This window comes from Heptranchias perlo, chromosome 25 (genome assembly GCF_035084215.1).
Source record: "Heptranchias perlo isolate sHepPer1 chromosome 25, sHepPer1.hap1, whole genome shotgun sequence".
NCBI lineage: Eukaryota > Metazoa > Chordata > Chondrichthyes > Hexanchiformes > Hexanchidae > Heptranchias > Heptranchias perlo.
This window is the reverse complement of record NC_090349.1, coordinates 36031743-36053822: the sequence shown is the minus strand read 5'-3', so window position 1 is coordinate 36053822 and position 22080 is coordinate 36031743. Positions and strand designations below refer to the sequence as shown.

Here is a 22080-nt window from a genome sequence, read left to right as displayed (position 1 = left end):
CTGCCCCTTTAACTAGAGAGCCTCCAGCTGACAGATCGTACTGCGCATGCGCAGCCCGCCCGACGCGCAGGCCAGCGCCACGGACCCCAGAGGATCAGGTAATTGATTCCTATTAGTGTGTTGCCTGCTACGATCGCGCGGGCAACCCACTAATTTCTCCAAGCGTGTTGACCACGCTCCCGAAACCCAACCCGCCGGAAACCCGCAGGCCTGCTAAAATCAGGCCCATGTTATTTTGCTTTTCTCTGTACCTAAGATTTTAAAAAAGGAAGTTCATGTCTTATTTAATTGTTGATAGTTTTAATAAAAAGGTTGATGTGACTGGATTTCCATTTAAAAATTGACAGGAGACATTTCATCCCCATGTTATTGCTGGGAATGGAACACTTTCTGTTTTGGTCAGCTAGTGTCAATATCAATCACTACTCTTGGGTATTGCATGGTTTGATGCAGAACATAGCTACTTCTACTCTGCCCCAACCTCAGAGCACCACTTACTGCACCAGTGCAACATTTTCATTTACCACATCATCCATCTAGTTACCTGTCTGGGATATTGCCATTTAGTGCAAAATTAGAGGCAGTTTTTTGCTTATGGACCCATGCCTACTAGGAACTGTATTGTAACTGACCAAACTGATTTCACCCAAGTGCTTTACTAAAGAGACTTTCATCCCATCTTTGTGGTCTAAAATTGAACCCAGGGCCCTGTGGTAAAAGACCAGTCACCACCAAGTTCTTCTTATTTTATTACTCTTCATTTAAATTGCCATTTACTGTTTTTAAAACTCTTGCTTGTGTGTTTTTTTTTCAACTTTGAGAACCTTGCAATCCAATACAAAAAGGATATCAGTACATTTGCTTCCCGCACCCCCCCTCCTTTTTTTTGGTATTTAACCCTTTGTGCTTTTACCTTTTTTCTTCTCCCTATGCGTCTAGGTCACACACCATTTGTGTCAATGCTGCTCTGAATATGCACAGGATTTTCTCCCTTCCTGGCAACAATTGAACCTGCATTGCAATGATCCTCCATTTAAGGTGTCAGCCTTGGCTCAGTGGTAGCACTCTCACCTCTGAGTCAGAAGGTGTAGGTTCAAGTCCTACACCAGAGACTTGAGCATGCAATCTAGGCTGACACTTCAATGCAGCACTGAGGGGGTGCTGCACTGTCTGAGGTGCCATCTTTCCGATGAGACATTAAATTGTCCTCTCAGATGGATGTAAAAGATCCCATGGCATTATTCGAAGAAAAGCAAGGGGAGTTTTCTGGCCAATATATATGCCTCAGCCAACATCACTAAAACAGATTATGTGTTCATCATCTCGTTGTTTGTAAGGCTTTGCTGACTGCAAATTGGCTGCCATGTTTCCTAAATACAGTAGTGACTACAATTCAAAAGTATTTCATTTGGCTTTGCGACATCCTGAGGTCGAGATAGGTGCTATATAAATGCAAGATCTTCCTTTCTCTCCCATTAGGCCACTATGCATTCTTTTATTAGTATTGATCCTGTGGCTGATGCCTTCTTGTTCCCATTTTTTTTAAACAGTAAGCATCGACATAATAGCTTGTGGCGACGCAACTCTGAGAGTGACTTACAGGAGACTGTGAGGGATCTGATGTTCCAGAGCAGTAGAGTGTCTATCCAACAAGACTTGAACATCTGTAACGCAGGAGTTCAACACAAATCAGGAGAGCAGAAATATAGCAGTACTGAGCCATCTCAGAGTGCAATTGTAACCAACAAGGATAAAAGTGAACCAGTTAATTCCAATTACTACTTCAGATGTCTGTCAGATCCCATTATAGACAGTGCCTACATCAAACAGCAGAGAGAGCTGCAACAATTTTTAGACCAAGTTGACGATGTGGAAAGAGATACACTTCAGATGGATAATGCAGATTTTAGATACACAAAAGATGGTGTCTGTGACACTGGGATACTTGTGTCGCCTCAGCTTCAGGATACTTATGAAGGCGAAAGCAGAGTATTAAGCCAGCAGGGAAATACTTACCTGATGTTTACAGCAGTAGAGGAGTCAGAAGAGGAAAATGAGAATACTCTGGACTTTGGTATGTATGATCAAGCTGACCACATCGTGGTTAATGGATCTAATACAGAAAATGATGCAGAGGCAGTTGCAAACCTAACAAACCTAACCAGTGTTGAAAATCGGCTCGATAAAGACAATGTGAACAATAACAACAACGCCACAAGGAATTGTTTGGAAGAGGATGAAGTAAGTACAAATAATAAAATGACTCTAACCGTTTTAGTACATTCCAACTTCTCTCGTTCTCACCAATACAACTTTTCAATTTGTAGTTTAATACATAATATAACTATTGAGTAACTGATGTAAACATATATAACTTAAAATAAAACACAGGGTGATTCCTATCAAGGTTCAACTTGATTTCACAACAATTGGATACCAGATTCACTCAAATATAAATCACGGTATAGTTCCAGGTCAACTTTTGCATTGCAACAGTTTTTTTCCTAGAAGACAAATTCTCTGTGAAAGCACTCAAATGCTCTTCTGGACATGCTGGCATTAGTATTCTTCTGTACTTCACCAGATTTAACTTGTCTTTTAACTCATTTGCATGACCACAAAAACTGTACTAATACTGATGGTAGCCCCAATTTCCAGGCAGTCTAAAAACAAACTGAACTTCCAAATGTAGTTGGACCACTAGTTTTGCATCCAGGACCAGGAAGGATGCTGGCTTTTGCACTAGTGGACCCCTGTAAATATCTTTCTTCCAGCTGGGAGACATGACATGGGAGATTAGGTCTCAAACAGGTTGCATTTTTAAAAACTTATTGATGGAGTATTTTGGATTGAAACTACTTCATTGTGATTTTGTTCTCCATTATTTTTAATTTATTTGTTTAACTAAAGTTTAGTCGTACATCGCTGTTTTTCACCTGCAGCTTTCATTCAATCTGACTTTTTTAAATAATGCTATGCTTTTAAATTTATTCCAGGATGTTACTACTACTGAAACTCCCAACAGTATGAATCCTATTTATAAAATTCCTTTGGACTGCTCTGACTCCGTAAGTAAACTTGTGTGTGAGCAATTTACAGACCATTCTAAAAACTTGTATCAAGCACAGATATGTGATACCAGCACTAAAGACACACATGCAACTGAGTCCAATACTTTGGGATATTTATCAAATGTAGCTTCAGATGTGCCAATGACGGAAATATCCTATGGAATTCCCAATGAGCCAGGACTATATCAAGTGACAGAAAAGCCTGTTAGTAGTTCTGATGCCATTTACACAACTGAAACTACAACACTTTTGCAGGAAACTGCAGAAGCAGGCATAGCTTTAGGAACAAATTGTGAAGAGCAAAGACAGCAGCAAGAAACTGTAGAGGCTTATCACAACTGCAGAAATGTGGCCAATGACTTCCATGCTGAAACTTTGGTTCTTAATATGATGTCTTCACAGTCTGATAGACACCAGGACTTAAAACAATTGCCAATAATAAGTCCATGTATGGGCAGCCATGACTATCTCAAAACTTTTTTAATAGATTCAAAGACTGGGTTTATTCATCCAGGGTCTAAGGCTGACAAGCAGATGCTGCAGCTGCCAGATTCCAGAAAACATCAGCCAGAACAAACAGAATTCAAATTAAGTCAGTTCAATAGTAATGTCCTCACTTTAGGAAATGAACAGGATAATATGGCAGGGATAACAGAAAACTCTATGCCACCTTGTAGACAATCAATAGAAGATAATCAAGAGGTATCTCCTAGTTACAGTAATGAAAAGATGAGTACTAAGCCAATGAAAGACTTGAAACAACTAATATATAACCAGGAGATGGAAAGATCAAAAGTCCAAAGCTACTTAATGCAGCATCAAGAATCTATCCTTCAGCTTCAGAAGGCTGGGTTGGTAAGGAAACATACCAAAGAGTTGGAAAGACTAACCTTTCTAAGGTCTCCAACTAAACAAGTGCAGAGAGAAAACTCTGAAAATGGGAAACCTGTGTTTGCAGAGCATGACTCCCTGGACTTGATTACCCATGAGCCAGTGGTAGACATTCCGGATCTAGCACAAGCTTATGAAGATGTGGAGAACAATGTGTTACCTGAGGCTATCTGTGATGAGTTTAATTTTATGGATGGGCTATGCCAGAAAACATCTACACCTTATATAAGTAATAGGAGTGGGTCAGGATTTCTCACTAAGGAACGCTTGCAGCAAATCTGTGCAACATTGATATCATCTCCTCATACTTCAAGCTTGACTCGTAGTTCCAGCAGTGATAGCCTTCACAGTATTCGAGGACAGCCTGGTTTGGTTGAGCTGCGGACACAGGAAATTGAAGCCAGGATGCGCCAAGCGGGACTGACCATTTGTTCAGAGATGAAGCGGTCTCATTCCCTAGCCAAACTTGGAAGCCTGAACTTATCCAGTGAGGATCTGTCATCTAGGGAGAAAGAAGCTGAAACTTTCATCAGGTCAAGTCACATCAAACTAGCTGAGAGTTTGTTGTTGCACAACGATGTTGAGAAAATGAGTTGGAAAAGAAGTCTCTGTGGGGAAACAGATATGCAAACAGAACAGGTATTCTTCAGAAAGCCACTGAATCAATCAATTGAGACTTCCAGTTCTATATTGGAACATAAAACCCTGAGATTGCCTGACATTCAGTGCGCAAATCAAGTTGAACATCTTTGTAGGATATTTTCTCCTACCAAATACAGTATTACTGATCCAGAGATTACACGGCAGTGTATGGACTTTATCTCCATTCCTTCATTTGGACTAAGTCAGTTCCATACCCAGAGTGACAACGAACTCTACCCCTTGGCTCCTCGGGAACGGCATGGCCAAGCTCATCCTATCCGGAAACTCAGAAAGACATGTGAGAAAAATAGAACAAGCAACCCGTTCTATAATACCATGTGATTTCTTGGCAAAGAGAATGCACTCCAATATCTATTTAAGCATAAGAACCTTAAGCCAAAAATATTTGAAGTTCTAACCTATGTTGTACAATCTCTTGTAACAGCTCAGCAAAAATTTTCAAAAACAAACTTTTGTTGGCAAGTACAATTTAATGCTGATTAGATTGCTACTTTGGACTGAATCTAGAATTTCTGAAGTTGCATTTTTATTTTTGAAATGAAATGTCACACTTTGTAACCTCAAGCAGTTCAGAGGTATCTTTTTTTTTTAAAAAAAGCTAGATTTAAAGAACCAATTCAGATGGGCCTATTTAATGGTGGGAGGATTGTCATGAAACTTGAATGTTCCTTGAGGCCTAAGCCCTGAAGACTAACAATGTCATTTGTTACATTCTCCAAACCCAGCAGCAAAACTAGAATAGAAAGTCACGTGGATAAAGAAGCAGCTTCATGGTGTAATTGACATACATCGCCTGTCTCTAGATCCTGCAGGACTTGCACCATTTTTTTATAACCATCTTTTTGGTGGGGGGGGGGGGGGGGAGGGGAAATAAATAAGCTCTGCTGTTTTCTGCAAGTTCTGTTGATTTGGGGGCCAAAATTGAGCTTGTGCTATAAGCTTGGCAATGATTCATTCCGTCCAAACAAAGACAAATTGAGAGAGGCTCCCTTTTTGGACCTAGTTCTGTAAATAATTTCTTCCCCATATTTGCCTTAAGCTGAAGTAGTGTAGAATGTAGTTCTGTGTAAAATGGTTTTTCTGTGAGAGTATGCTGTTGAAAATGTTTTCAAAAGAGACAATGAATGGCATAGAGTAAGTACACAGCAGACTTCAATGCTTTTCTACTCCTTCATTGATTCTCTACTAGTGATATTGTGACCTCTCTATTTAATAGGTGCTGTTAAATATTATTCTAAAGTGAAGTGGTATCTGTCTTTTCAAATTAACATTTCCCACTAGGTTTTATATATTTTTCCCTGTAACTCCTTGATGCACTGCATTATGCATGTAAATATTGTGATTATTTCCTACTTGTTTGTTGTTCCTCTGGCCAGACTCCTTCGTGCTTCCTCTTTATCCCAACTAAGCTGCCATAACTTATGTTTCTTCCTACAAATCATGGGTAAATTATGCATTTGAGAATTTGTTTTTGTGAAAAGCCCCCACCTCTAGTACATCTGAGGAATTTTTTTTACACTGAACTGAGTCCACTTGGATAGTCAGCTACATGTAAGCATGCCCCCTGTTTTACAGTGACTGATTTAAGTCAAATTTTGCTGTTATTACATGTGATAGTTTTCAAGGATTTTTACTAGCATTTTGGGGAATTGATCAGAGATTCAGTCCATTTTTCCATGAAAATTGGAAATCAGTCGCCTTGCTATTAAGTCTTTATTCTCAGCCTGTTGCATTCTTTGGAGAACAGGTAATTTCTTTAAAACAATGTATTAAATAGACTATCATTATAAACCAGTTGCAGTGTGAAAATCCCTGGGGTGTGATTCCCTGATGCCCCAATTGATAAAAACAGCATGACGCTGAGCCATAGAGAGCAGGAGGTCCCAGGTTTGCTTCCTGATCTGTGCTGAGTTAACTGATCTTAGCCAAGGTATCTGAAAGGATGCTGTAATAGGTAAGTGTCCCTTGACAAAGGAGGAGAACATCAGCCAGAGTTCCCAATTCTGATTGCTATCCAGTAACTGGTTTTAGCTGAGGACACAACCTGGTTTGGTTATGATACCCCTTACAGTTATAGGTTGCTGAGATTTAATGGCTTGGCTCACAGATGAAAAATGACCACTTGGGTGAGGTACTAGCGGGTGACTGGTGCCCATGGAGTGTACCCCAGCATGATTCAATGCATTCAGAAGAGTGGAGGGGAGAAAAGGGGAATGGATTGCCAAAAGAAAACATCCTAGATACAGTTCTACATTCTGGTCTGCTTGTTAAAAGGGAGACAAACAATTTCAACTAATAGCATTACCATGCCTCAAAACCCACCTGAAGAGACTATTCCTTGCATCTTCCCCTTTTTTTCCATGCCCCAAAAATTCTGGGGGGTTTTGTAGGGAGATACCATCTTGCTTACGTCCTTCTGAATTGAATTTGTTTAATTGCTCCTTAAACAGCTGTACTTAGTCTCATAGCTGCACAGGAGACTTTAATTCCATGACACTGAAATGTTCCTGCAATATTTTATGGCCACTGTGTGGCAGGCAAGATGTAATTCATTGTAATAATGCCAGATGAGATTGCATCAAGTTTTTTTGCAAAAAAAATCTTAATCATGGTTAAAGTATTTCAGTAAATCTGCATGGAACTTCATATGTATTAATGCAATGTGGCATCCCTGTGTTTCCTTAATTTTCTTCAGCATTTTTCTACTGGTGATAGGAATTATCTACATCCATCTGAAGGCAGAAATACTTTGGTTTACAGCTCACTAGTATATTTTCAAATTTCTGAGGAAGATGGTGGAACTTCATTATATATGCTATGGCGATGTGTTAATGCACTTGCATCATCTTACTGATTCAAGTATAGATGGTGATTATAATATCAAGTATTGTACAGCTTCAAAATACTGAAACATAGGACATCAAAAAATAGAAAACTTTAAGGTAGGATTGAAGCACGATAATGGACTAACTTCCAAATTTGGGGTCAAGCAGTTTTCAGACAGAGGTTTTAACATGAATCTGTAATTGCTTAAATAACTATATAGGTATGACAGTTTCTTATATTAATGTGTAAAGTCTCAATTTTAACACATCAGATGATGTAGTTATATTACTATAGGTTTTTTCTATTTGATCTTGTGACGCAGATAGGTTTGTGCTCTACCGGAAGATTGGCTAAAAGTCTGCTCTAGGAGGCAGGATTCTCAGTTCTGCCGAAGTTCACTTTTTTAAAAAAAAACTCAATCCAAGAGGCTTGGAGACAAATGATTCCAAAACTCACCATTTGAGGATGGAAACCCTTGCAGCTTGAAAGTAGCATACTTAGATAATAAGAGCCTGAAAATGTTGGTAATGAAAGCCAATGTAACTGCATTTAGACTTCAAAATTATCCATTAGGTTTGAGCAGCTCCCTATAATGGCTAAGTAGACAAATACACCACATGGTCTGGTACGAAACATAACAGACTGTAAGGTCCCAGGTTCGAGTCCCAGTCTGCGCTAAATTAGCTGATCTCAGCAAGAGCAGCATTTGGCGATGTTACAGTGGCCTTGCTGCCAGGGAGGGGGATAAAAAATCAGCCAGGACTCCCGCTCCTTATTGCTAGCCACTGACTCCTGCTCAAAATTATCTGTAGTCGTTTACATACGGGAGGTAAGCTCCCTGTCCTCTGTCGGGGAGTTGCATCAGTGTGTGAAGCGTACCATGAAGATATTAAACTGTTGCTTTTAATACTGCTGAAGTTAGTGATCAGAGATTGAGTGGTTTAGAAATGCTCCTTTTGTAATGTATAATGTTCACTGCCCAAGGAATGGGGTAGGGGGTTAGGTGGGACAAGAAAAGGGCAATTAATTACTTAGTCCTTAGATATCCATGATTTTTTGCTAAATTCAGTGAACACAGCCAAGGTCAATCGGCTTAATTGCTGATTGAAAGATGCTTGTAAATTTCTGGTTCCAGATCAGGAGGGGAAAATACTGCAATTACTGTCTGTCGTGGTCATTTTATATACTTTTAAAACTTTGAAGTGTGACAGATGATCTCAAAACTTTTTTGTATATACTTGCAAATCTCCTGTGACACTGCTCACAGCAAGTCAAAGGAAGTGCTATTTTATATGGACAGGAACATTATATGATGTCTGTGGAAGTGTAGGTGTGTGTCCCTTTAAGGCTACCAAGTTTAATTGATAAGTAAAGGCTGGGTAAATTCATTCAAAGGTTAATTGCTATTTAAGTTGCAGATCAGAACCCTTTGTGGGAAGGTGAATTAAGAACTTGCAGATACTGTGGCTCTGGTATTTTGTTGTTTCAGGAGCATTGTCTATACATTACAATTGTTTCTTTATACTTTTCTTTAATGTTTGGCACAGAAATTTGCACAAGTTTTAACATTTGAAATGTTACTGGATGTGTGTGCATATGAAAAGATTTTAAAATATTATAGGTAGACAGCTATGAGGCTTAACTCTACAAGATGAGAATTGTATTCAGGTAAGCCTTAGAGGAGAAGTTCCACTTTTAACAAAAAGTTAGGAGAATGCCTGTGTTTTTGCTCTTTAATAACCCACCAACAAAATTTCTGGAACACAAGGCTTTGAAGTGTGCAGTTACTGAGAATGTAACTTTGTTAACCAACCATTAATTGTGGGGGAAATTCTCCTATTTTTCATTGAGGTACTTCACATCCTAGAAATGTAAAAGATTATTGATGGTTGCAAATCACATCATAGCACAGAGACAAAATAAAATTTAGAATTCAAGGAAACTAAAAGGTATTCTTCAGATCCAACTGTCAACATTTTTTTAAAAAAAACCTGTAAGAAAATAGGCAACAGTAATGGCCAGTATATATGAACTATTGGTGTACATCTGCAGCAGCACATGAATATGAACTCTGCCATCTGCAACACTGGTGTGGGAAATGTCACATACTCTGTTGCTACTGTTAACAGGCTAGCCCCTACCAGAAATGCAACGTGGCATTCAATGTTTTTCCTCTTATTATACCAAGACCAGAATCTGTGACAAGTACTTGAGATAATTTAACATTTGGGCTACTTTTCTATTAATAGAGGAGGGACTGTTCACAATACATATTATTAACCTAATAGTGCTAATAAAAATATAGCTCTTATTTAGATAGTTCCAATTGGAGCATCCCATCGGAAAAGCTTGTGTTCCTAAACTTAGAATTCAGGATTATTTCTTTCTTTTTAATTTTGTCTTTGTAGAGGTGATATTGCCCTGAATCTAACCAAAACAGTGGAAATAGCCAGTGTCCTCCTGCTCCACTTATCCCTCTTGAAGTGCATACAGTTGCACCTAAACTCTCCAATATCTGTTTCCCTGTGACTTGAATTACTGGTTTAATAGTTCATTTCTTTCCGGAACTTTTCTCATCCAAGGAAGACACTTATTTGGGGAACAAAAAGCTGATGGTAACCGTGTTAATTCTCATTTCAGGTTAAAAGTGAGACATTTAATATGTATGGAACTCTCTGAATGCAGTTCTGACTTTTATTTATCCATTTTTATTGCCATGTGGCTACTTTAATCATGTGCATATTCTAGTCCGTGTTTGTAATACAGTTAGCCATCTTACCCCTGCAAAACTTGACCGTGAGGATTTCATTGTGAGTTAATATAATGTACCAAATTATCAAAAGTGGGTCAATATGAGAGAAATGTTTTAAGACGAGATGACCTGCAGTAGAAGCTGTGCTGTGATTTTTTTTTAATGAAAACGCTGCTTAAGATGTTTTTGTTTAATTTGTACAGATATACTTCAGTGCCTTTAATTTTGTGAATACTGTATGTGTGATGGTTGTTGAGAGAAAGCACGATTGTACGGATGCACTGTCCAGAGTCGAATGTGTAATGTTGAAAAGTAGTCTAACAATGGTGTTCAAATTTATGTACAAAGCTATTTGCTGTATGTTCCAGCTTTCTTTTCATATAGTTTCAATTTTGTTACTTAAAAAGGAAGTGATTTTTTACTGTGAACCCTGCAGTAGTTGTATGCATATTGCACTTTTTTTTTACATTTGTTAACGTGTACTGTACAGGTGTATGTTGGAAATAAATGGTCTTTTTTTTCATTTTAAACCCCATATCTGCAGTAGATTTCCTGCAAGTTAATTAAATGTCAACTTTGTTTGTTTCAGGTTCCTGCTGAAAGAAAAATGTACCACATCTCTCAAACATCTCAATAGCATGTCACAAATAATTATTGTGAAATGCAGTAATTGTTATGTAGTCAGAAAAATCCCACAAACAGCAGTAGCATAAATGACCAGTTAATCTGTTTTTGTTGTTGATTGCGGACAAGTGTTGACCAGGACACGAGGAAAATTCTCTGCTTTTTGAAAATGCTACGAGATTTTTATCGTCCAGCTCAAAGACGATTGGGGCCTCTGTTTAAACATCTCAATGGAGGACAGCACATCAATGCAGCACTCCCTTAGTATTGCACAGATGTGTCAGCCTTGTGCTCAAATCCTGGGCTGACGTTTGAACCCACAACCATCTAACTTCCAAATCCATGGTGCTATCAATTGAGCCAAGGTGGCGTTATTGATGAGCAGATTTCACAAATCTAAGAAAAATCAGCCTTATTTCTATACCTCAGTGTTTATTAGGGCAAAATCATAATTATATTTTTCTCCTGTCTTTGTGGGTTCTGTATACCACCACTATCTGACAAAGATGACAACCACTTCCTGATCTTCAAACCGTTTTGATCCAGTCTGATTACCATCTAGGGAACAATCTAGCGTATGCTTTATATCTCCTAATAGGGTGGACATAGAGGGAGTCCAAGGGTCCAAACCTGGCTACAACTTTTTGGCACGGTATGTTAGGCTCTCTAATTGTGCCACGTCATCTTTGAGCATTGTGAATAGGGCAGATCAGGAAAAGAGAGGTGTACAATCTTTAAGTTGAAAGAAAAAAAATCTCAAATTATTGTGTATTAAAGGTCATTTATATATATTTTTTCTTTAGTCATACTTGGTATGGCAACTTTACTAGGAAAAATTTCAGACTTCAGAGGATCCAATTCCTGCACCGTACAGGGGATCCTACTTCAGTTTTTCTGTTTTAGAATTAAAATGGTATAAAGGTACAGCTGGCTTCAACATGTGGGCTAAGGCCATATTACTTACAGTAGCCTTGTGATGCCATAGTGGCTAAGTACAACTAACTGTCAGAATCTCCTAGAAAACTATCCGGGATTCAATTCAAAAGGAGCTAGTAATTTGATGGGTCCAGGAGAATTTGTCAAAATAAAAGATAAAAACACCACCAGTGTTGATGGGATTGACTGGTGATGTACTCCAAGGAGTCATTTGGAGATCAGCTCACCAAATGGAGAGGAAGTACTTCTTGTAGATGCAGGAGTATTATTTCCAGGATTGGCTTTATGCTGATCTCTCAGGGTCTAGGAAGTAGAGCAAACTTTGAAGTGCAGATTGGCTCATGGTGATGTCACAGTATATACAGATATGGATTAGGTCCCCCCCCCCCCCCCCCCCCCCCAATTTTTCCCCTTTCCTGGGTACTGGGGTACCAGTAATCCTCCGCTGCTCGGCCAAGTGGCCATTCTTCATGTGTAAGCCCAGTGTCAGCAAGCTATTCAAGGTTGGAAGATAACTCAGCATTCACGGTCACGTTCTGTTCTTTCAACATTCATACAGACACTGGAATAGCAATCCCAACGTGATGCTGCTGACCTGCATCCCTCACTGTAGATTTTAACATTATAGGTGCATCAATTAGAGGGAGTGTCATTCTCTGCGATTCAAAGCAGCAGAATATCTTCCTTTATTGCTAAAGATGAAACCATGCAGAAATAATGTTGCGCTATTGAATAACTGACCAGAGAATAGGGAGGCACAAAAGCGCATAAGAAACTGATCATGCTGGAGTTTACAAGCAAAAAAACACTGTTATAATATTGGAAAAACAGATTCGCCCAAAGAACATTGGTAAGCATGTTATTTGAGAAGGTGGCCCTTTATTACTGGCTAAGTATATCTTTGGGAAGTAGTGACGAATGGGACACGAATGACATCAAAACACATGAAAATGTAGTGAAACTAGACCCCTGAGACCACTCAAAAATCTTTGTTGGGGAGGGGGGCTAGGAAAAAGCAGTAATTTGAAATGGTGCAAAAATAAAAATCAAGTCTTTATTTAAATAGCTGCTACTCTCCTCCTCTCCCCCCTCTTGCCCAACCTGATCCAGAAAGACAAATATAGAAGGGAACTTCTAGGAAGTAGTCACAAAGTGGGCATAGTACAATGAGCATCTGATCCCAAATTGTGGTGCTTGTTCTCCATAAACCATTGCAGCCTCTTCTGCTTGGAATGTGAAAGATGTTGCAACTGAAGTCAACATAAGATGTGAACAGGATTCATTCAGCACCAGCTGGAAAAAGTGCTGAAAGCTATGGCACAATAGTCTAGTCCCAGTAGAATCAGCTGCTTGTTTATTTTGCTAGTTTAATTGCCTCTGCCATTGTTTTTGTCAATATTAAAAGTTTGCTGTCTGTAATTTAATTGTTTTGTGTAAGGTAGTGGATTTTTAAGTAGTTTTCATTTTAGATTTCCCTGGCACTGTCCTGAGGAGGAATTTGTGTTCTAGTTCTAAGGGTCTTGACATGTGAATTAGTAACTGTGACAACTTCACTGAACTGTACAAATGACTACCTTTGGGTATTTTGTTTACAGTACACTCTTACTAAATAATAAAACCACTTTATTGCAGTTTCATTAGAAAGATTTTAAGAACATTGAAGTGTGCACTCACAGAAGACCGCTTGACATAACTAAGCCCAGCATTTGTAGTGGACCACTTATACCGTCTTGGATTCCAAAATGTAATCCCTGAGGAAGATGCAACATTTCAAAGAGAATGAAAATTAAGTGAAGTCTCTCCCTGGCCTTAAGGCAATGAAGCAAATGCTCGAGAATCCCCCTCTAACTTGCCAGTCCACATTGTTGAATAAAAGCCTGTGGATTTCACAGCGGCTCCTTTGTATGGTCGTCATGGGACTGCGTTCATTGAGTTTCATAGAGAACGTGATCATCTACATCAATACTCAACCATATTTTCATCTAGTTCCTTTTATCAAAGAATTATCATTTGACTACTTTTGGATAGGAATCTATTTTGTCCTGTGGGGAATCATTTCTTCTGTTTTCACATGAGGCTTAAAAAGTTTGGAATCTAGTCCTTTTACATATTGTTTTCTGGATTTTTAAAAAAACATGATGGTATTAATGTCATCACAAGTTCTCTCAATGTCTATATATCTTGCATACCATCTTGCTGTGTATTTTCAACTTTAAAACCGGTAAGGGATAAAAATGTAAATACAGTGGTAAATGTGTGTGTTTGGAAAATACATGAAGTCCTATGTCATACAGCCTCCATGGAAAAATGCATTACAAAAGTATCAAAATTTATCTGCAGTATCAGTTACGTCTGTAGGTGGTGCTGTGACCGCTTTTCAATGTTAAATGTCGTGAAATGTTCGCTGCTAAAGCAATTGTTCATATATAGTATTGAGAGGTTGTGGTGAAAATATGCAGTAACAGGCTCAGAACATCAAATCGTGGCCATGGAATACCATTCCCCTTCCCATAGCACGAATCATCAAAACAACCTCCTGGCCCTTCCTCTTCCTCTTCCTCCTCCCACATGTCCACCAACACTCTCCATTTCTCCAATTATCCTCTCCCCAGCCACCTTGCCCTCTCATTCACCTCCCCATTTTCCCAGCCCCTTCCCCATCCTCTCCTTTCTCCCTCTCTATCCACCTGCCTCCCTCTCTGTCTCCTCTTTCCCTCCTCTCCTCCCTCCATCTCTCTCACCCAACCCCCATTTCTCTCTCTAACCTTTCTCCCACCCCACCCCCTCTCCCTACCAACCGCTCACTCTCTCTTCCTATCTACTTGTCCCACTCTTCCTCTGTCTACTCACCCTCCCTCTTCCTCCCGATCCCTATCTCTTCCCCATACATGCTTTCTCTTCCCCTCCTACTTCTCCCCACTGTCCCCGTCATCACTGTCCGTCCCCTTCCTGTCTCTTCCCTCTCTCCTCCTTTCTCATTTTCTCCCTTCTTCCTCTCTTTCCATCTCTACACCTTTCGCTCGCTCTCCCGTCTTTCTCTACCTCCTCGCACTTTCTTCCCCTTCCCGTTTTTTCTTATTCTCTGCTCTCTCCCCTCAACTCCCTTCACTCCTCTCTCTCAAATTTCACATTTCAAAGTGTCGTATCCCATTAATTTTGTTTAACAAGCATTTTCCTGTCTTTGTTTAAAAAGTGGAACTTACCCTTTACAGCTTATTTATACATATCCCATAAAGTTAAATGTCTATATATGATATTTTAAAATCTTTTTATATGCACATACTTCCAGTCTGTAACACTTCAAATGTTGACGTGAAAATTTCCTGATCAAACTTTCATTGCAAATTTTTTTATATTTTTTAAAAAATGTGTGGAAATGTGCCAGAAACACAAAATACCAGAGCCACACTCTCTTGCTCCCTTTCCCTGCCCCTCTGCCTTCAGTTCTGCTGCTTGACCTGAATACTTCACTTGGTCTTTATTCTTCATGTGCAATACCACAGGTGATCAATTGGCATATAAATGAAGGTCGTTCATCTACATAGTCATGGAATTTAATCCCTTAGGCACCAGTTAAAAATCCCATAACATTTACTAAAAATAGAATTTGACTCATTCAGTCAGTGTAAATTAATGCGCCCTTAATGTATAAACACCTCTAATTTTATAAAACAACGTGGTAAACTCTTGCCCACGACCTGGGCTTTAATCTGGTGGAGTGGATTAATGGCCTGTTGTAGAAATCAAGGAATGAAAATCAGATGGGTTCTACGGTGTATGGGCAATTCGCTCCACCAGATTGCTGCTCAAGCAGTGCGGGTGAAAACCTACCCCAGTGTATCCTCTGACTCACCAAAAGCACCACAACAGGAAATCTGCTACTATTACAAATAAAGCAAAAAGCACTGTTGTACTTCTAAAGAGCTACATCTACAAGTGTTAACTTTAGAACCAGTGTAGTCAATTAGATGACCTACACTCCAGTTTCCCCTTTACAGATACTCCTACTAGTCACATTGCAGCACTCCTCACAAACTAATGTCGGACAATATTCTCTGATTTGTGACCAGACTGAAAAGAATTTCTGCTGCTAAAAAGTTTAGGCTGTATATTTTTTAGTTATAACTGAATCCCAAGCACTGGTGTGTGGGTAGAGAAGGTCCTTCTGGTGCCATTACAGCAATTCGACATTGGCATGTAGTGACAGGGAGCCACCCAGATCAAATTGTTGAGACGTGATCATAGGGCAAGAGCTAAAAATAAAATTATGTATAACTTGCAAATCATTCCTTCCATTGAGCCAAGCCTGTTGGTTTCTAACTAAACAGTCACAGTGCTTGTGCTACGATTCAGTTAAAACTGATTATCATGGACTCTCCTTGCGACAGAAGTATTTTTTGCACATTTTATCATGCAGGAGATATTGATTATTGGCATTTTTATGTGAAGTTAAGAAGTCTTTAGACTCGTGGCAAATTTGGAAGGAACAAAACAAGTTATTCCAATACTTTTGCTGAAGAGTCTGCAACTAAATAATTGTTGCTGCAAACCCTATCCTAAAAAAACCCCAGTTTGTCCCCTCTTCTGGAAATGGGGGTGAATTTCCTCACCGATTTGGTGCATTCGTGGCATTGTAATGGCGTAGGATTTATTTTTTACATAGAAAATCGGGTGTAAGTGATTGGTGCCGTTTGTGCACCTTTGAAACACCACCGCCTTCCTTGTCATTTTTTACCTTTCCTGCGATTGCCTGCCACTGGCTTCATTTGCATACATGCACCTTTCAACCAGTGGCGCTGTGCACACGAGTTTCCTGATTTTAGCCCATTCTTGCACTCTGGGTATGTTAGACTAAAATGAGGTGCAGCAGATGTATGTATCACCTGATCAAGGCAGAAATGAAGCATTTATGAGCTTTGGAAAGTTTGGTTAATTTCCGCTATTTGGAAAGTTTTTTAAAATATTTATTGCAACTGACGGAAGAGCAACACAGGTTGAAGGGAAGAAGAGTCAGGATACCAGAAGAATGCAGCCCATCAGATATTACCCTTTGCAAAGAAATTATAGGCAGCATAGGTCCTATGAGGACCTCTCTGAGGAGCTCTGTATCTGAAGAGTTTGCTTCTCAAAAGATGCAGTAAGTCATCACTGCATGTAGATCTCAAGCCATGCTCATCTGCCAACACTGCTGTCTGTGGCATTGAAGGTCAGTACTGCCCTCAACTTTTACAGCTCAGAATCCTTTTAGGCAGCCATGGTGCTCTTTTCAACATCAACCAGAGTGCAGTAAGAGGGGTCTCTGCAATATCAGCCGGAGAACAGTAAGCATTCTTCAAGGAAGAAAACCACATCAACAGCTGGCTGCAGGATGTCGAGACATACCCCATGGTATAGCTGATGACCCCACTTCTAATAGAAGCAGAGGACTGGTGTAACGAAGCACACGCAACTACAGCTGTGTGATTGAAAGGACCAGTAGGGTGTTGAAAGCCCACTTTTGCTGCCTGGATCAGATGGGTCGGGTTCTGTAGCATATGCCAGATAGGATCTCCAGAATTATCCTGTGCCATCCTGAAAGGACTGTGGACTCAAGAGGAGGCACTTATTCCAAAGAAACCTGAACTTCAGAGAGCGGAACATCAGGGCATCATCCACACAGAGCAGTCCTCACTGAAAAGTATAAGGGACATCAGAGAGAAGTCTTCACTATATGATTTAGTCTTCCTGTACAACACGGTCTGACCTCCTTCTTCGCCTCTTGCAAATAAAGAGATACTCTCTGAAACCAATATTCAACCTCGTACATGACAACACATCAGCCTTCTTTGCCAATAATCATTACCTGAGTGAATGTCAGCACCAAATGAGCGCTCCCTTTCCTGTATGCCTGTAATCTCCATGAATAACAAAGCATAAGATATGTGCACATTCCACTTTAATACAACAATGGCCAAATAACAGTCACCCTACTCTTTCCTATTGCCGTGCTTCCCTCGGGTGCCACCATTTGTCTTTCTATCTCCTAGTGCTCCTTTTAAGTGCCACCTGAGGGCCAGGAGCAGGGGAGATGGTTGACTCCTCATGCTGTATAGAAGGATCCTGTGAATAAGGTGGCTGTAATCTCATGGCAGCTGGCTCCTGGCATGGAGCTTCTGCTTGTTGTACGGCTGAAGGGTGCTCATGGGCAGCCTAGTCTCGCCTCCCATGTTATACTAGCATGGTGCTCTGAGGAGGAAGGCCAGAGGCCTGGCATATGCGCTGAACCTGATATATGTCTGTATCAGGCAGGTGGACTTCAGCCACTGCCATTCCACTGGGTGCTGGATCTGTGACTCCACAGATAAGTGGGATGCCTGGTCTAACGGCAGCTATCTGATCTTGAAAGCCCTCAGATACGGCAGTCACCATGTTCTGGAAGCCACGATTCATTCTGTACTCCAATCTGTCCCCTAGTCCCTTCAGAACTATGAAGATGGAGGCATCAACTGGTCCCTGCTGCTCCTTAGCTGGGGAACTGCTGCAGATTTCAATGCAGCTGCCACTTGCTGCATTGGTGCCTGTAAGGAAGACAAAGCTACCATGATACTGCTTCAAAGGACAGCTGTAGACTCGACAGTCGCACTTGTCAGTTGCTGCACATCCAGGGAGATTATCTTCAGAGCCTGCACATAGGTATGATGTTCTTCAAACTTCATTCTTTTCAGGCAGGTACCCTATAAATCCCTTATCCTCAGCCTCCACTGGGAAGGGGGCATATCCTCCCCCATTTTCCACACTTCCAACGCCCTCATTTTCAGTGAATCATCCGGTGGCAATTCTTCACTACCAATTTCCCCCTGGTAAAAGTCTCTGAGCTGATGCCCCAGAGTAAAACCAAGTGCTGCAGGTGGTAAGTAAGTTGGAAGTGGCCGGGGCAGAGGAATACAGGTCACAATGAAGCAGCTGAAAGTGGTGAGTGGACTGGTCCTCATCATCGCCATACGCTACGGAAGAAAAAAACACCCCAGGTCATCCTCCTCATCCTCCCCCTCATCGCGTTCCTCCTCCTACTCTTCCTGCTGCTTCTCCTCATCATTATCACTGTCCTCCAGTTTTGTCCCCTATTGCTGTGGTAGATCTGCAGGAAAGGATGGCAGAAGGCCCCCTCAAGATTAAGGAGACATAACAAGGGGGTGGAATGTTGCGTGTGTGAAATGCTTCAGAGGGCTGCCAGGGTGACAGTGTAGGTGCTCAGTTACTAACCTGCCACTGACCTTACCATCTGCCACAACAATAGCTGAGTGGGTGCCCATGAGCTGCATGGCCTTGCCCTCAAAGGGGTTTCAAGATGGGGATGCCCCTCTGGTGGCTTACCTTTGGTGGACATTTTGCACAAATTTATCCTGCAAACATAAGTAAATGAGGTAAGACTGGTAGTTGAGTGCATGCCAAGTGGTACAGGAGAAATAAAGTAGGAGATGTGGGAGTATGAGAGTGCTAAAGTGGAGAAGGGGTTTTAGGGCTGTGTAAGGCAGTTCTTGTGTATTAGGAGACTATATAGTCATAATGCAGGATAAAGAGTTGGAGGCTCCATAACTAAAGTGCAATGTGAAGGGCTAGTTGTGTAAGTATTGCTTCAAGAAGGTGAAGAGTGCTGGTGCTCAGGCTGGAAGAAAGAGATAGCATGGTAAGTTCTGGGAGATAGCTAGTTGCTCCCTGTAGGGAGGGCTACAATTTTCACAGATTCCCAATGTGTTCTTTCTGGCTATAAGGATCCTAAATGAAATGAATTTGGGTAGTCTCAAGACAGTTCTTAGTGGGATGTAAGCCAACAGTATAAAATTGGCACCAACTTGACACCCAATTGATGCTAAATTGACAATCTCACACCACAAGGATAGGTGCAATGTAATGGGGATGTCTTCTGAGATGGGGGCCAGAGCTTATTGTTGGGGCAAAATAGAGAGAGCGAATGCTGGCTGTACTTGCTATACCTCAATTGGAAGTGCTTGATGCTGACGCTGAGCGCCTGAAATGGGGATGCGTTCCATTCCCTAGCACTAATGTCCCTGAAATAAAAAGAAAGTACTGCAAGTGCTGGAAATCTGAACTAAAAACGGATAACGCTGGGAATACACAGAAGGTCTGTAAGAGAAAAGAAGGGTTAACCTTTCTAACTCACCTTGCTAAGCACAGAAAATGTTCATTTAAAAGAAAGTGGGGGAGTAGCCCATAAATTCCACTGGGGTTCCACTGGTCTCCTGTCAGAGTTACAGCAGGAGACGGGGAGAACCTCCGCAGAATTTCAGGGCCAGCATGCTCTAAACCCTGTTGATGTACACCAATTTGCACTGCTTTTGGAGGAGCAATCCACTAGCCCACTTGCCCCTTTTTTTTTAAAGAAATTTTGACCCTGTGTTACACATTGCTGGCTGAACTAAATTATTCTACAGACTTTGCCAACTGAAGCACAAGATGAGGAAAAAAATAGTGTGGCTTTTACCAGCTAAGCTAATGTCAACATTACCCAACAAACACTTCACCAGTGCAGTATTTTTTGGCTTTTTTCTAGGTTGTGTTGGACTTGTTTAAACTGCTGTTGCCATAGAAACTTCAGAGTGCAATAACCTTTCAACAAATTGCTTTGTTGCTGCAGAGTGTTAACCCACAGGATACTCTTCTTGGGGAGGAGGAATAGAGGAGAATTTCTGTACTAATGAATTTACACAAAATCTGTTTTGTAAAAGAATAATAAAAGTGTGTGTGATCGGATTGGGATGAAACACGTGGCAAATTACCTGTTCCTCTGCCATATAGACAAAGGTGAGGGCCTACCACTCATTTACCCAGTGGCTGACACTATCTGATTACAGAGCCAATTGGAGTGAAACCTACACACTTTATTCGCATCTGAAGCTCAGAATGGTTTGCAGCTGGAGGCTATGTAAAGTAAAAGGAAAATATGAGGTTTACTTATGAATTGTTTCTATGTATTAACTGAATTGTAACATTTGGTTCTGGGGGTGGAGGAAGGGAAATCCTGAAAGCCTGAGATTTCGACTCAGGCCCACCATCTGTGACGTGGCACATGTGTGTGGGATTTAAATTATAGTAGTATTGTCTTAATTGCATAGGTGTGGACTATATATACAAAAAAACCTGTTAAAGTACAAATGTGGAACTCCCCTCCCTTACTTACAAAGCAGGATGGTCCCAGGTTCCATCACTTGTCTGCTAACTGATTTTATGGTGATTGGGATACTACAACTAGCCTCAGCACTTCTTGGAGGGGGAATAAATCATGGGATTAGAAGTGGGAATTCTGGCTGATTTCCCCCCCTCCCTAAACAAAGAGTGTTTAGACCAGTTGGAGTGCCCCAATTGTTGACCCGGCTGAGATCAGCTGATTATCAAGCCTGGGACCTAACCTGGTCTGAACAGCTTACCAATCAATCCATTGAGTTAGCTCTGTATCTGATATTCATAGTCTTTTTCCAGCAGTGGAAGATAGCATGATTTATAGGAAGGAACAAAGATTTTATTTTCTTCCATTCCTTTTGAACTACTGATCATTGATAAATGGGGCTACCCTTCCACCTATGGTGGAGGACCTTTTTCCAACCAAACTCTAAGAATGTTGGGTTTTGTTTAGTTTTATTCCAAGGCAAATATAAAGAGCTGGTCATTGAGGTGGTTAATCCATTAACTGTCTTTTGGAGTATTCTAAGTACATGCCTGTTTTCTGTTCAGTAAGCAGAAATGATGACCTGATAATAGGATAATCGGAGGTTGGTGCTTGGTAGAATTCACTGGATGCAGCAGCAAGAGTGTAAAACAGGTAATGTGGTGATGCAGCACAATAGAGAGCCAATATGTGGCCGTCGGCAGTGAAGAATGTGAGTACTTCCTGCCTTTATCTTCTCTCAAGGTGCTTACTCAAACTAGAGTACAGTAGCACACGTGTTATCATTTCTCTTCTCAGTACCTGACCCAAATACATATTCTTTACATATCACAGCCAAACCTAACCCTGTCCAGGCAGATGTGTTCTCTCACACAGCTGTTGGATAGCTATCAGGGAGGAATCTAGCTGAGTTTTTCTTTGTATTTCCTCCTTTTTAGCTTGGCAGTTGAGACAAAACGTGAGCTCCCCGGCTGAAATCAGCTGATTTATCACAGATTGGGATTTGAACCTGGCGCGTTTATGGCTTATATGGCTCAGTTACATTTACCAACTGAGGCATCAGATTCTAGTTGGGCAAGTCTTTAATTCCTCCACAAATTGACGAGCTAGGCCTCAGTATGAATGATGGTTGGGAGGAGAAAATAGATCATATT

The 22080-nt window shown here is 40.7% G+C and overlaps 1 protein-coding gene across 1 annotated transcript in view; it reads left to right on the top strand.

The window, feature by feature from the left end:
• Positions 1-5441, top strand: part of ssh1b (slingshot protein phosphatase 1b) — a 40404-nt gene extending 34963 nt beyond the window's left edge. The window contains exons 13-14 of the mRNA XM_068006257.1: positions 1551-2241; positions 2997-5441. Coding sequence (XP_067862358.1) covers positions 1551-2241; positions 2997-4946 — 2641 coding nt within the window. The 3' untranslated portion in view covers positions 4947-5441. The remainder of the gene's footprint in view (positions 1-1550; positions 2242-2996) is intronic.
• The last annotated feature ends 16639 nt before the right edge of the window (positions 5442-22080 follow it).